General features: G+C 36.6%; 1 protein-coding gene across 1 annotated transcript in view; it reads left to right on the forward strand.

Moving 5' to 3' along the window:
- LOC135222196 (uncharacterized) overlaps nucleotides 1–12,697 on the forward strand; it is a 208,696-nt gene that overhangs the window by 183,906 nt on the left and 12,093 nt on the right. Inside the window, exon 7 of the mRNA XM_064260347.1 lies at nucleotides 3,642–3,791. Within this exon, the coding sequence (XP_064116417.1) occupies nucleotides 3,642–3,791 (150 nt within the window). The remainder of the gene's footprint in view (nucleotides 1–3,641; nucleotides 3,792–12,697) is intronic.

Below are 12,697 nucleotides of genomic sequence, written 5' to 3' on the forward strand. Positions count from 1 at the left end.
CCCTTAGGAACATCCCAGAAAAAACAGAATTTAACATTTTGATGGTGATTGGAGTAGTAATGAACAAAAGAGGCAATATTAGTTGATTTTCGAAAGACTGAAAAGGTGAAATTTCTATCATTTCTATGGACAGTTACATCAAGAAAATTCAAATTACAATTTCTTTCTTCCTCTACAGTAAATTTTATAGAAGGGACTAAATTATTGAGATTATTAAGGAATTCCTGGAGGTTTTCGTGAACTGGCCAAATACAGAAGATATCATCCACGTATCTAAACCAAATAACTTTTTGGGGCAAAATTCTTGGTAAGAGTTTTGTCTCAAAAAATTCCATGTAAATATTGCTAAGGACAGGAGATAAGGGATTACCCATGGCCATGCCAAACTTTTGGGCTCAGTTTCGTATAATTTATCTAAATGGCTTGTAAAAATTCTTACTCCTTTGGTAGGAAATATTTCTAACACGAATGTTAAAAACAATGTTGATTTTATAAACAAATTGAATAGTTTAAATTTGAATTATGATTTTAATATGGTTAGTTTTGATGTTGTCTCTTTATTTACAAAAGTGCCTGTAGATGACTTACTTGAATATTTGGAAGAGGAATTAGAGCGTCATGACATTCCCTTAAGTGTAGAAAATCTCATTAGTCTCATAAGGTTATGTATCAAAGATAGTAAATTTTGTTTCAATGGGGAATTTTTTGTACAAAAGTTTGGCACCATCTGGTATTCCTGATCTTGTTTCTACCTGAGGCCTTCCTCTCCAATTTGTACTTTAGTAGCTCCTTGACGATGTCTGAATAAGGACGAAAGCGCTTGGATTCCTGACTATCATTTCCCGTGGTATTCGCTTATATATATATATATATATATATATATATATATATATATATATATATATATATATATATATATATATATATATATATAGAATATACACACTAATAATATTTCAATACATATGTATATATATTTTATATACATATATATTGAAATATTTATGGCATCTTTCTTTGTTTAGTGAGAAATTCATGGAATAAGGTCGTAGCTCCTTCTGGGCCGTGTTTTTGGTTTGCCACCACATATTTGGTAAAAAACAGTATCCTTCGGACCTTTGATATGCAAATTCGGAAAAAACGTAGAATACTTAATATAACCAAAACAGGAAGATAAATTTTCAAAGCCAGGCCTCAGGTTTTACTTTAAACAGATTTACTACGATTTTTATCTTCGTGTTCCTTGTAGTCGACATTTCGTTATAAGCTGTCTTTAAATGCTTTCAGAGAGCAAGGCAAACTGATTTATCGAGAACAACAGCCACCATATAGTTGACTTTTATTGAATTTTATTGAAATGAGGTTGACTGACACACATTACGGTAAACTCTGATCCTCTTGACAGCTCTTTGGGTGTTCAGTTATTTAATAACTTTTCCTAAAAAGTACCCTTAAGTGCATGTAATTTACCGTCTTATCTTGCCGATTCGAAATGTATGTTTAAGTGAAAGGAAGAGGATAATTATTGATATATTCTTATACTAAGGCTTGGAAATCCTTTCATCATTTTGTGTCCTCTTTATCGATAACCATTTATGGATGAATGAGTGTACCTTCGGACCAGTACTACAACTACAACTACTACTACTACTAATAATAATAATAATTCTTTTACATGCTACCCAAATTCCGTTTGTTGTCTTCCACTGTGTTCGCACGCTACTTTTAACAATTTTTCTGCTCTCATTCTTCTTTTTCTTCCTTCCTCTCCTCCTACCCCGTCCACGCTTCTCCCTTCAGTAATCAGTCTTGTTATGTGTGTCTTTATTTATTTTAATTCCTCTTTGAATATTCAGTCACCCATTTCTTTCTTGGCCAGGGTTTCCTTTCCTCTTTTTCGCGCCCTCTTTCTCTCCATTTTGATAACTACTCCATCATCCGAATCTTTCTTCTTCCCCCTCGTCGTTCTCCAGCCCTTTCTCGATCTCTTTGTTCCTTTGCGATCTCTCTCATTCGTTTTATGCCCTACTGGACTTTTCCCTCTTCTCTTTTTATCGGCTTCTTTTCATCTCCCTCTCCAACATTTCTTTATGACCTTCTTTCCAATTGCCTTAACTTTTGCGGCCCTCCTTGACCCTCCTTCATAAACTTTTTTCATAGCAGTTACTTCACCTTATTTTTAAGTTTCATTGTCTTTTTTTTTTACTTTTGTCCTATCCCCTCCATTCCATTATCACTCTATTTTGCTCTTCTCTGATGATTTCCCCATTTCTAGAGTAATTCCTCTAATCATCTGCCTCGTCTCTTTATCTGTCATCTCCACTTGATATTAGTCTTTAGTCATTTCACTCTAATAGCCTTCATATTCTTTACTCTTATTCTTATCCTTCTCATCTAGCGAGCTTTGCCTTTGTTTCTTTTCCGTATTTGAAGTTCAGCATTTCAGCCAGCTCACACCTGACGTCCCTCAAATGAAGGACGCCGATACCTGACACTGCTGCTATTCGATCCTTGTAAAAAGCATCGACGGCCCAAAGAGGAAGAGGTTAATCAATTAATCCTCGGTCGAAATGAGAGCTTGAGTGAAAGCGTCGTTCGTTAGCGCTTTTCTTCACTTTTCTTGCAGTGAAGCTCTTGTATCATAAGCAGGTTGCCTCAGGCAGGTAATTCTCAGCATTAAAATAACTCTGAGATGAGTTTGCGATGTGTCCAATTCCGGATAAACAATGACTCTACTGGAATGTTCTCTCCCCCAGGCGAAATACGTCTTGCTTGTGCGTTGTGCTGGCACTTTATGACTGGACAAACATATTGAAGACTTTCCATTTCTGTTGCTTTTTACTTCACATTCTTTACTTTCCTCTGTTTTATCTTTTTTATTGTCTCCATATAGTATTTAGATTTACAGTACTTCCAGTTTTCTACAAACAATCTGGTAAAAGACAAAAAAACTGTGCTGGCGTCTGAATTTTCGGTTTAACCGCCACGAAAAAATCCGAGAAGAATGGTTGTTTTCATTGTTGCTTTAACTGATGTTCAAAATGCACAAAACGTCACATGAACAAAAAGCATAGAAGGTCATTCATTTGCAAATCAAACTTCTCCAGAATATGATGCCATGTGTGAAAAGGGGGGAAAAGGGACTGAGGCAAATATAACATGAAAGCACATACACATACACACTCACACTCATAGTAAATGAGCGTTATTAACATTAGGAGAAAGTGTGCATTATAGGTGGCACCTTTGATTTTTTACCTATTGCTACATATATATACATACATATACTATATATATATATATATATATATATATATATATATATATATATACACACACAGCAATAGGTAAAAAATCAAAGGTACCACCTACAATGCACACTTTTTCCTAATGTTAATAACACTTATTTACTATGAAGCACTTTGAATCCACCATGTTCAATGAAAGCGTCTATCCATCTTTTATAAAGTACATTTTCTCTTGATACCAGTGATGTCCAGTAACCATGATCCCTTTGGAAGTGCATTTTCACCAATCCTAATATCCTGTCCTGTTAATAACTAATAACTTTGACGCACTTGTTACATATCCCTCAACAGCAGCTCTACAACGCCCGTTAGAATGAATACTTTATCCTACAGCCACCGACGATCCGTTATTGCCGACAGTCGACCATGAATAGCGGACTGGAGAGCACCAGGCGGACGGTGACATTCTTGGAACACGGAGTTCTGATCAATGGGCTCTCAACCAGCTCTCACGTCAGGAGGACTCCGTCTATTGTCCACAAGGTGAGTTCTTGAGGCGATGCCCAATAGAATACAAGAGTAGCTTGGCCTTTGAAGGCTGCAAGATGAAAGCAGTGTGCAAGAGTAGTATATTGGATGCTTGGTTAGTATTCAAGGGTTGATTTGTAGCACGATAGACTGGGATGAGAGCTGAAATAGTATGGCGAGTGTGAGTGTTGGTTTTTGTTCCAGGTTCTGCGTGTGCTGGATCCAAAAAGAACCCACGGAATAAAGAAAATATATTTCTCGCCTATACTTAATGGGTTGAACTGCCAGCCGTGGTTTATCAGTAACATAACTGAGTAACACCCTTAGTCTTGAAAGTGCGAAAAGTGATAATTAACACTCTTCGCAAGTCACCAATACCACGACGAAAATAAAATATGAAACAAATGTATGGCGACAACAGAAATAATTGGGTAATTCATATTAGCATAATTATGGTGATGCAGTAATTAAATCAGTCATCTCCCTCTTGATTGGAGACACGGGAAGACTCAATTAAAGATAATAAGACGCATTGATATGCGATACGAATAATTAATAAGCATTGTCTAGCAGCTCTGGCTGATGGTCCAAGTACATCTTGGCAACATAACAACAAACCTTCAGAGTTCCTGCACTGAATAATCATTAAGTACGGAACGCGAATAGATTAGTATAGACGACATCTTGAATTAGTCTGAAATCTCATGTTACACACTTGACAAATTCTGCCTATGTAATACTTGCTTATCCAGAATATATATATATATATATATATATATATATATATATATATATATATATATATATATATATATATATATATATATATATATATACACGCCGCGCGCGCACACACACACACACAGTTCCTATACTTATAATACACGACCTACACAAGTGTAACTCAGTAGAAAGGTTACACAGAACAACATCATTAACGAAGTAAACAGTCCCATCCCAGCAAGATATCTAAGTAATAATGGCAATTAGTGGGAATTAATGAGGCACGGATTACCACGTATACAGTCTCAAAAGCAGTAATTAACTTATCTGCTTCAATAAAAAATTAATTGGAGTTGAAATTAATGAAAATCAGGCACACGTGGAGAGAGAGAGAGAGAGAGAGAGAGAGAGAGAGAGAGAGTAGCTTGAAAGCTAATATGACCGGTATCCTGTGTCTAAACGAAATAAAGGAAATTAGAATTACACCAGTTTCAATACTACACAAAACAACTAATTAAAGTTTGAGCTTTTCCAACTAAATAACCAAATAAAAAATTACATGAAATGAGTATGTCACTAAAACCGTTTCTGATAGACGTTATATATAAAAGATGGATAGATAGATAATTTCCAGAACACACATAATATGGTGTAGTATATATATATATATATATATATATATATATATATATATATATATATATATATATATATATATATATATATATATAGGGTATATATATATTATATATATATATAATAACGGGAAAACAGCAGTCATGGGAGATACATTCACAAGAAAGTAATGGAGATATCCTCTGGTAATCTAGCTAAATTACCAGAAGACGTTTCCTTGTTTCCTTGGGAATATATATATATGTATATATATATATATATATATATATATATATATATATATATATATATATATATATATATATATATATATATATATGCTGTATACAGACTAACCCAACATTGTCACTGTTAGTAGATTGACCGCCAGCAGTTGTCGAGTGGATGAATGACAAGCCAGACAGTTCCACTGCATTGCAGAATAGCAATTCGTAATTTTCGATTGTTATCTTGCCGGGAGGTCAGACCCATGGTTGTTGTTCAAAGTATAATATATATATATATATATATATATATATATATATATATATATATAAAATATATATATATATATATATATATATATATATATATATATATATATATATATATACTATATATATTATATAAACGGGAAGACACGTTTGTTTGTTTGTCTGTTCCAAGTGGACGACTACACCAGTGAAGTGATCAGTATGAAATTTGGCATAGAGAATAAGATAATATAGGGTCAGAACATAGGCAAATTATGTTTTCCTAAAAACCTATACAACCTCCCTTAAAAAGTTATTACTTCTACCTCCCTAGAATGTAACTTTCTTATTTTTGGGCCGATTTGGCTCAAATCTGAATTGTATTACTCCCAAATACTCCCAGAAGGGAGTGGGAGGGAGGTGACATGTAAAAATAATCGAAAACGACGGATATCAGTGTCTAATCTATAGTTTTCATGGTCACTATAATGAATAGTGACGCTCCCGATGCCCTGCAAGTGTAAGTTCAGACCTGAGGGGAAGGTGGGTGAGAAAGGGGTAGGAAGGGGTGACATGTAAAAATAACCAAAAACGATGGATATTAGTGTCTAGTCCATAGTTTTCGAGCTTGATGAGAAAATGTCCTTTAAGTCCAAGTTCAGCCCCGATAAAAGTGGGGTGAGATGTGGGTGGAAAGTGAGTGGTCTGTAGATATTAGTGCCTAATCCATAGTTTTTGAGGTTGCAGAGATGAATAGTGACACTCCTTAAGAACATTAAGTCCAAGTTCAGCCCCAGTATGAAGGGGGACCGAGTTGCTGAGAAGGGTGGGAAGGTGGTGACATGTATAGATGAAAAATATACAGATATCAGCATCTAATCCACATTTTGAGGTCGCTAAGATGAATAGTGATACTCCTGAAGCCCTTGAAGTCCAAGTTCAGCCCTTATAGGAGAGAGTGGTGAGAAGGTTTGGGAAGGTGATGACATGTAAGAATAACTGAAAGCTACAGATATTAGTGTCTAATCCACAGTTTTTGAGGTCACTGATATGCCCTTTAAGTCCAAGTTCAGCCCCGATAGGAAGTGGGGGTGAGAAGGGCTGAAAAATAAAATGTAAAAAATTACAGATAATAGAATCTTCTTTCTAATCCACAGTTTTCAAGGTCATTGGGATGAATTGAGACACTCCCAATGCCCATCAAGTCCAAGTTAAGCCCCGATTGGAATTAGGTGTGAGATGGGGTGAAATACGGAATGTAAAAAATGTTGGGCAATGTAACTGAAGGATCTACCTCTGTGCCAGCTAGAGTATATATATATATATATATATATATATATATATATATATGTGTGTGTGTGTGTGTGTGTGTGTGTGTTGTGTGTGTTGTGTGTGTATGTAGGCTGTGTGTTGGGCGTTTAAGAAAATCTGAGATATCAAAATTTGTACCATTATAATAAATCTAAATCTACATATTGTGCAAACACGATGAAACTAACTTACACGGGGCAAGTAGGGCTATGAACAGAAAATGTAAAAGAGCCCTTTTATAGAAAACACTAGATTACTTGCAAGAACTGAATGTAAAATTAATTTTGTTCACTAATGAATTATTATCTCTATAAGGTCATCCAGAAGATATGAATGCAAGAGCGCTACTTGACTCTGTGGCACTCTGTGGCAACAGGAAATGTGCCACCAAATTTCAAGTAAGAACACTTAAAGTGAGGATCTAGAACATATGACTAACACCATTGATTTACACTTTGCAGGGGAACACTGTAAGCAAAACTTTGCTCTCGCTATTAACCTGGGATTCAATCCAAAATTGACACTGGCAGAGTATATTGAGTGGCACTATTGAACTATTGGAGAAGGCACACGATGCGGCAGGCTACATGGATCTGCAAAGTAGTCAGGTTGATACACAAGTCCAACGACTAGTTAAAACAAGTAATTGTGCAAAGCATACGAATTACTCGAATTCTATTCTACATTATTGCAATGCGTATAGCGGGTTGGTAGCGTAAATGAATATCAGGTATTTCAAACGATTTCATGATTATTTTAGATTCACACAGGTCTGTGACGGAGACGGAATGTTAAGGAATGAGAATAGGAGAAAGCAGTTGAAACAGGGAATGAGTGCTAGGAATAGGAAGGGAAGGGCCGACAGTGTAAATTCCAATTTCAGTTACCTTAGTCCGAGGACAGGACGGGTGTAGTCAGGGCCAGTGTGTTGGCGGAAGGACGTGGGTCGCTTGGAGGATTCACCAAAGGACAAACAGTCGCTTTCCGTCAGACAGCGTCGGATAGGAACTTCTGAGATGGGCTCACGGCGGGGCGTTCCAGGCGGACGTCAGGGCAGAGTCCGGGTTGCAGGTATAGCAGCTTCAGGGAAGGGCTAGCTGGGTCAGCGTCAAGACAGTGGTTGGAGGTTGCGGTGGGCCGGGCCGAGTCGTAAGGCGTGATTCCATTTCCAGACATTGTGGTACCGTTCAGGTTAGAGCGTAATGCAGGGCATACTACCGCGGGAACTGCCTAGGATAAAGTACAGTTTGGTAGGCCAGATCAGGCCATATTTATACCAGTTAAAAGAAGAGCCGGTCATATTTGGTTCGGGCCGGCGTGATTCTCCTCGGATGCTTTTATTTCTACCGCCAATCCTTATTAACTACCTGAAATAGGTCATTGAACGCCGACAGAGAAGTGTGGAAAATGGGGTAGAGTGGAGGCTATCGTGGGTCAACGATTTAGAATGACAGAGTTACTGAGGCGGAATGGTACAGTAACGAGGGAAACAGGTCAGGTAGAAGGAAAAAATGGATGTGTCACCAAGACGGGTGAACTTTTACGAGTTGCATGGCGACTAGCCGCTAATGGCTTCTTGTAAGATTTGACTGGGGCCCGAAGCACATACGAGTGTAATAGAAAAGGTGGTTATATATATATATATATATATATATATATATATATATATATATATATATATGTGTGTGTGTGTGTGTGTGTGTGTGTGTGTGCGTGTGTGTGTATATATATATATATATATATATATATATATATATATATATACATATATATATATTAATAACTTGATCACGAAGTATATAAAACGTGTTGCTATGTATAAATAAAGGTTTTTTTGCCACGAAGGAAAAAATGAAAAAGCAAGATAGCCGAGTACTTTCGGTCCTGTTCGGACCCTTTAGTAAAGGGTCCGAACAGGACCGAAAGTACTCGGCTATCTCGCTTTTTCATTTTTTCCTTCGTGGCAAAAAAAACTATATATATATATATATATATATATATATATATGTATATGATATATACATATCATATATATATATATATATATATATATATATATATATATATATATATATATATATGATTCAGTAAGCTACAACACCTTCCACACTACGTATGTTTTTCGACGACGAATGATATTCGGTGAACAAAATGGCATCTGTTATTATTACCGTAGTTATAATTAGCATTCATATGCATAAGTGTTACAAAAAAGCCTAAATGACCAAAAAGTACAAAGAAAGTTGCCGATGATACAGAAGAGTTGCAATTAATTACAGATTAAATGGAAGCCCAAACAATTCATAAAAAATAAATATGCCAAATAAACAAAAAGTGCACAATATTAGATCAATTATAGCATTTGGTACGAATAAAATAAGCTAGAAAAAAGGTTTTATTAAGGAGAAGGAGAGAGAAAGAGTGAGCGAGACAGAGAGACAGCGTAGGGAATCAAAGCTGTGAGGTTTTAATTAACAAACGAAAAAAAAGTAACGATACGGATGAACAAATGATTAACTTGGCTGCATCAAATGTGCTTTTTAGTCAAAAACCGCAGCGAGAGAGAGAGAGAGAGAGAGAGAGAGAGAGAGAGAGAGAGAGAGAGGGGGGGGGGGGGGGTGCGATTTTGAGCTACTGCAATATACCGACCAATTCTACCAGCCAATCAGGTACCATGTTTAAATGAAAACCGTCTTTTCTTACCCGAGTTGTGATAAAGACTAGCCTAGATGAAGGCCTGACTAATCTTACAACACTCGCTACAGCAACAGCAGCAACAACAACAGACACAACAAAGTTTCGTCACAAATACTCACTAACAGAGAAGAAAGTACAGAAGAAACAGCAACTGTCTGGTAATTACAAGAATTCATCTGGTTTTATTTGGTGTAATATTTCCATCTCAAAACTAACAATTAAGTGAAGGAAAATCTTATTGAATATAATGAATGTTAATGACTAAATAACTAAACCTGATTAGCCATTGTTGTCCTAATAGACAATAATATTGTGCAATAAAAATAAAAATTTCATGGGGAGCGGTGTTGATGAGCCACCGCGACAAAACTGGATTTTCTTTGTCTTTCGTTCATTTTAAGTGGTTTTCGTTACCTTCCTTTTACGTTCATTTCCCCCTTATTGTCTGCATAATGGCTTTTCGCTAGTCATCGCGTAATTTAGTTAAACATTGCTGTTTATCTTGATTATGGAAATCATCACCATCTTACGGTCCTGTTTCATAAATCATTATATGTTTTTGTTAATTGTCATGTTTTTCTTTCAGTATCGATCTTTCCCGTTTATCGCTTTGTCTTCACTTAATGAAATTGGCTTTCCATTCCATTATCGTTTCGTTCTTTTCATCTTTTTCCGTTGATTCATCCTACCCATTTATCAGCGCGGTTTTCCACTGATTACTCAATCATCTCTTTCCCTTCGCAAAATTTATTAATAAATCGTTATATTTCCCCCAGTTAATGTTATCATATATTATCCTAAATACTTTTGTATTCAGTCAGCATTTATTGACGTCTTGGGTATGTAATATTTTTTTTTCTCTCTCATATATATATATATATATATATATATATATATATATATATATATATGTATGATATATATAATATATATATATATGTGTGTGTGTGTGTGTGTGTATGTGTGTGCGTGTGCGTATGTGTGTGTGTGTGTGTATTGTCACCCAAGCTGTTCAACTTCGCGAACTGAAAACACATAGAAGAACAGGTTATTCTAGGACGAACCAAAATGAGGACAGAGAGGAACGGGGAAGGGGCCCTCCCCAAAAAAAACGAGGATGATGATGATGACTATCCATGTCACTGGGAATATTTTTCCTCATCATCATTAGACGAACAACTGAGAGAATTTTATGCAAAATCCCCCAATCGCTGTGGACCTCCCTGCCTTCTCTCTCCCCCAAGAACCCACCGCAACCCTCTTTTTCGGATTTCATTGTCGACCGATCATTATGGGGTTCCCGAGAGCGTCCCTCTTCAAATATCGGATCGGAAGAAAATCTTTAACAGGTTTTTGGTGATGTGTGATGGCACTTAAGAGAACCAGTTTGAAAATTCTATTTCTCTTCTCACTTATTTTATCATCATTGTTTTAGTCCGTTAGATGATTTACTGTCGTGGAATGTTCAAGTTCTTCTCTCTACGCTTCTTCTCCTATTGTTTAAGCAAATGATTGATCTTTCTCGTAAAACAGCCAGACAGACAGAATCTACGATTATATATGAAGAATAGATGATTTGAAACCAACAACACAACGGCGTTAGGTCTAGAAAGTGCTGGGTGGGCGGATTTTCAAAACTTTTGAGAATGAAAGCGGGACAAGGACTGAAAGGTAGAAATGAACAGTTTATTATAATGAATGGAAAGTGGCCTGTCAAAGCTGTTGATCCTTCAGTACAGGTGCATGAAGCTGGCAAGAGATTTCAATCCTTTTCGCTAACTGAATCAATTTTTTAAAGGAAAACTGTATGAATGTATGCTTATGTTTACGTATATGTATATACACGTATATAGACTTACATATACATGTATATATATAAATATGCGTGTGTGTTCGCGCACGCGTGTGCGTGAGTGTGTACAAGTAAACGAGAAGTTTTCTGAAGAAAGGAAAGGAAATTATCTGAGTTGCAGCAGCATGAAAAGAGGTCTTGTAAAGTTATACCGAATGATACATAGGGTAGCCAAGAAGAAAATAAAAGAATAAAATAAGCAAGTTAAATAAAAAAAGTGCAGAGAGGAAGCAAGAAGTTTAGGAGAAATAAGTTGTTCAACGAGGAAGGAAATGCAGAGAAAAATGTTAATGAAAAACGGAACTGGGGAAAAGAGCGCAAAGGAGAGCTGTTGTCTCAGGTTAACGAAGCTTTGGGTCGACGAAGCGAAGCTCTGGAAGTTCCCCCGTTGAATGGGAAAGACGGGAGAAAGGCAGACATAATGATGCAGGAGTGGAAAGCGTTGTAGCTTGACGCGCCCTTGTGGAGACGCAGCTTCGAAGTCAACAAGAGATATTGAATTACGAATTTGATGAGTAACTTCCATTTTACTGCTGTTTGTTCCCGGAAATGAATTTTTCATACCATTTGTTTATTTGTCATAAACTGTACCACGTGAATTTGTGCCAGTGAAGTATAGAGAGCGGCCCCCTCTAATAAATTGTCGATCCCGACATAGGATACTGAAGAATTCTTGTGTGAGGGATTATTGGACGGCTCCCGATCAAATTGCAAGCATTATTGGCAATTCTAGCAGACTTTGTGGCCTGGTATGAGAGGCGAAGGGATGCAACGGTGTTCCAGAAGACAAGGCCGAGTGCATAAGTAGTTATGTCTACTTAGTTAGGCCTATATATATATGTGTGTGTGTGTGTGTATGTGTGTGTGTGAGTGTGTGTGTGCGTGTATAGTGAGAGAGAGAGAGAGAGAGAGAGAGGTCAAGCAACCCAATATCCATAAATTTTCTTGCTCAGGCCTGATGGGAATAAGAGAAGGGGGTTGGAGGGTCAGAGTGTCTTAACCTGAAAGGAAGCTATAGATCTCGCTGAAGACATTAAAAAAATGAAAAAAAAAAAAAAAATCAACGAGTGAATAGGAATTTACTTTTCATTCACTTTTAGTATGAATGGATTATTCTGTATGCCATTCGCTGTGAAAATACTGTAGCGAAAGCCTTATTTAGCAGAAGATCCATTAATTCCATTAATCTTTCACTTAATTATTTTCTCATATATCTTTGGATCGACGTTTTGTCAGGGAGGGGCCGCTCT

Source organism: Macrobrachium nipponense, chromosome 3, assembly GCF_015104395.2.
Source record: "Macrobrachium nipponense isolate FS-2020 chromosome 3, ASM1510439v2, whole genome shotgun sequence".
In the NCBI taxonomy this organism is placed as follows: domain Eukaryota; kingdom Metazoa; phylum Arthropoda; class Malacostraca; order Decapoda; family Palaemonidae; genus Macrobrachium; species Macrobrachium nipponense.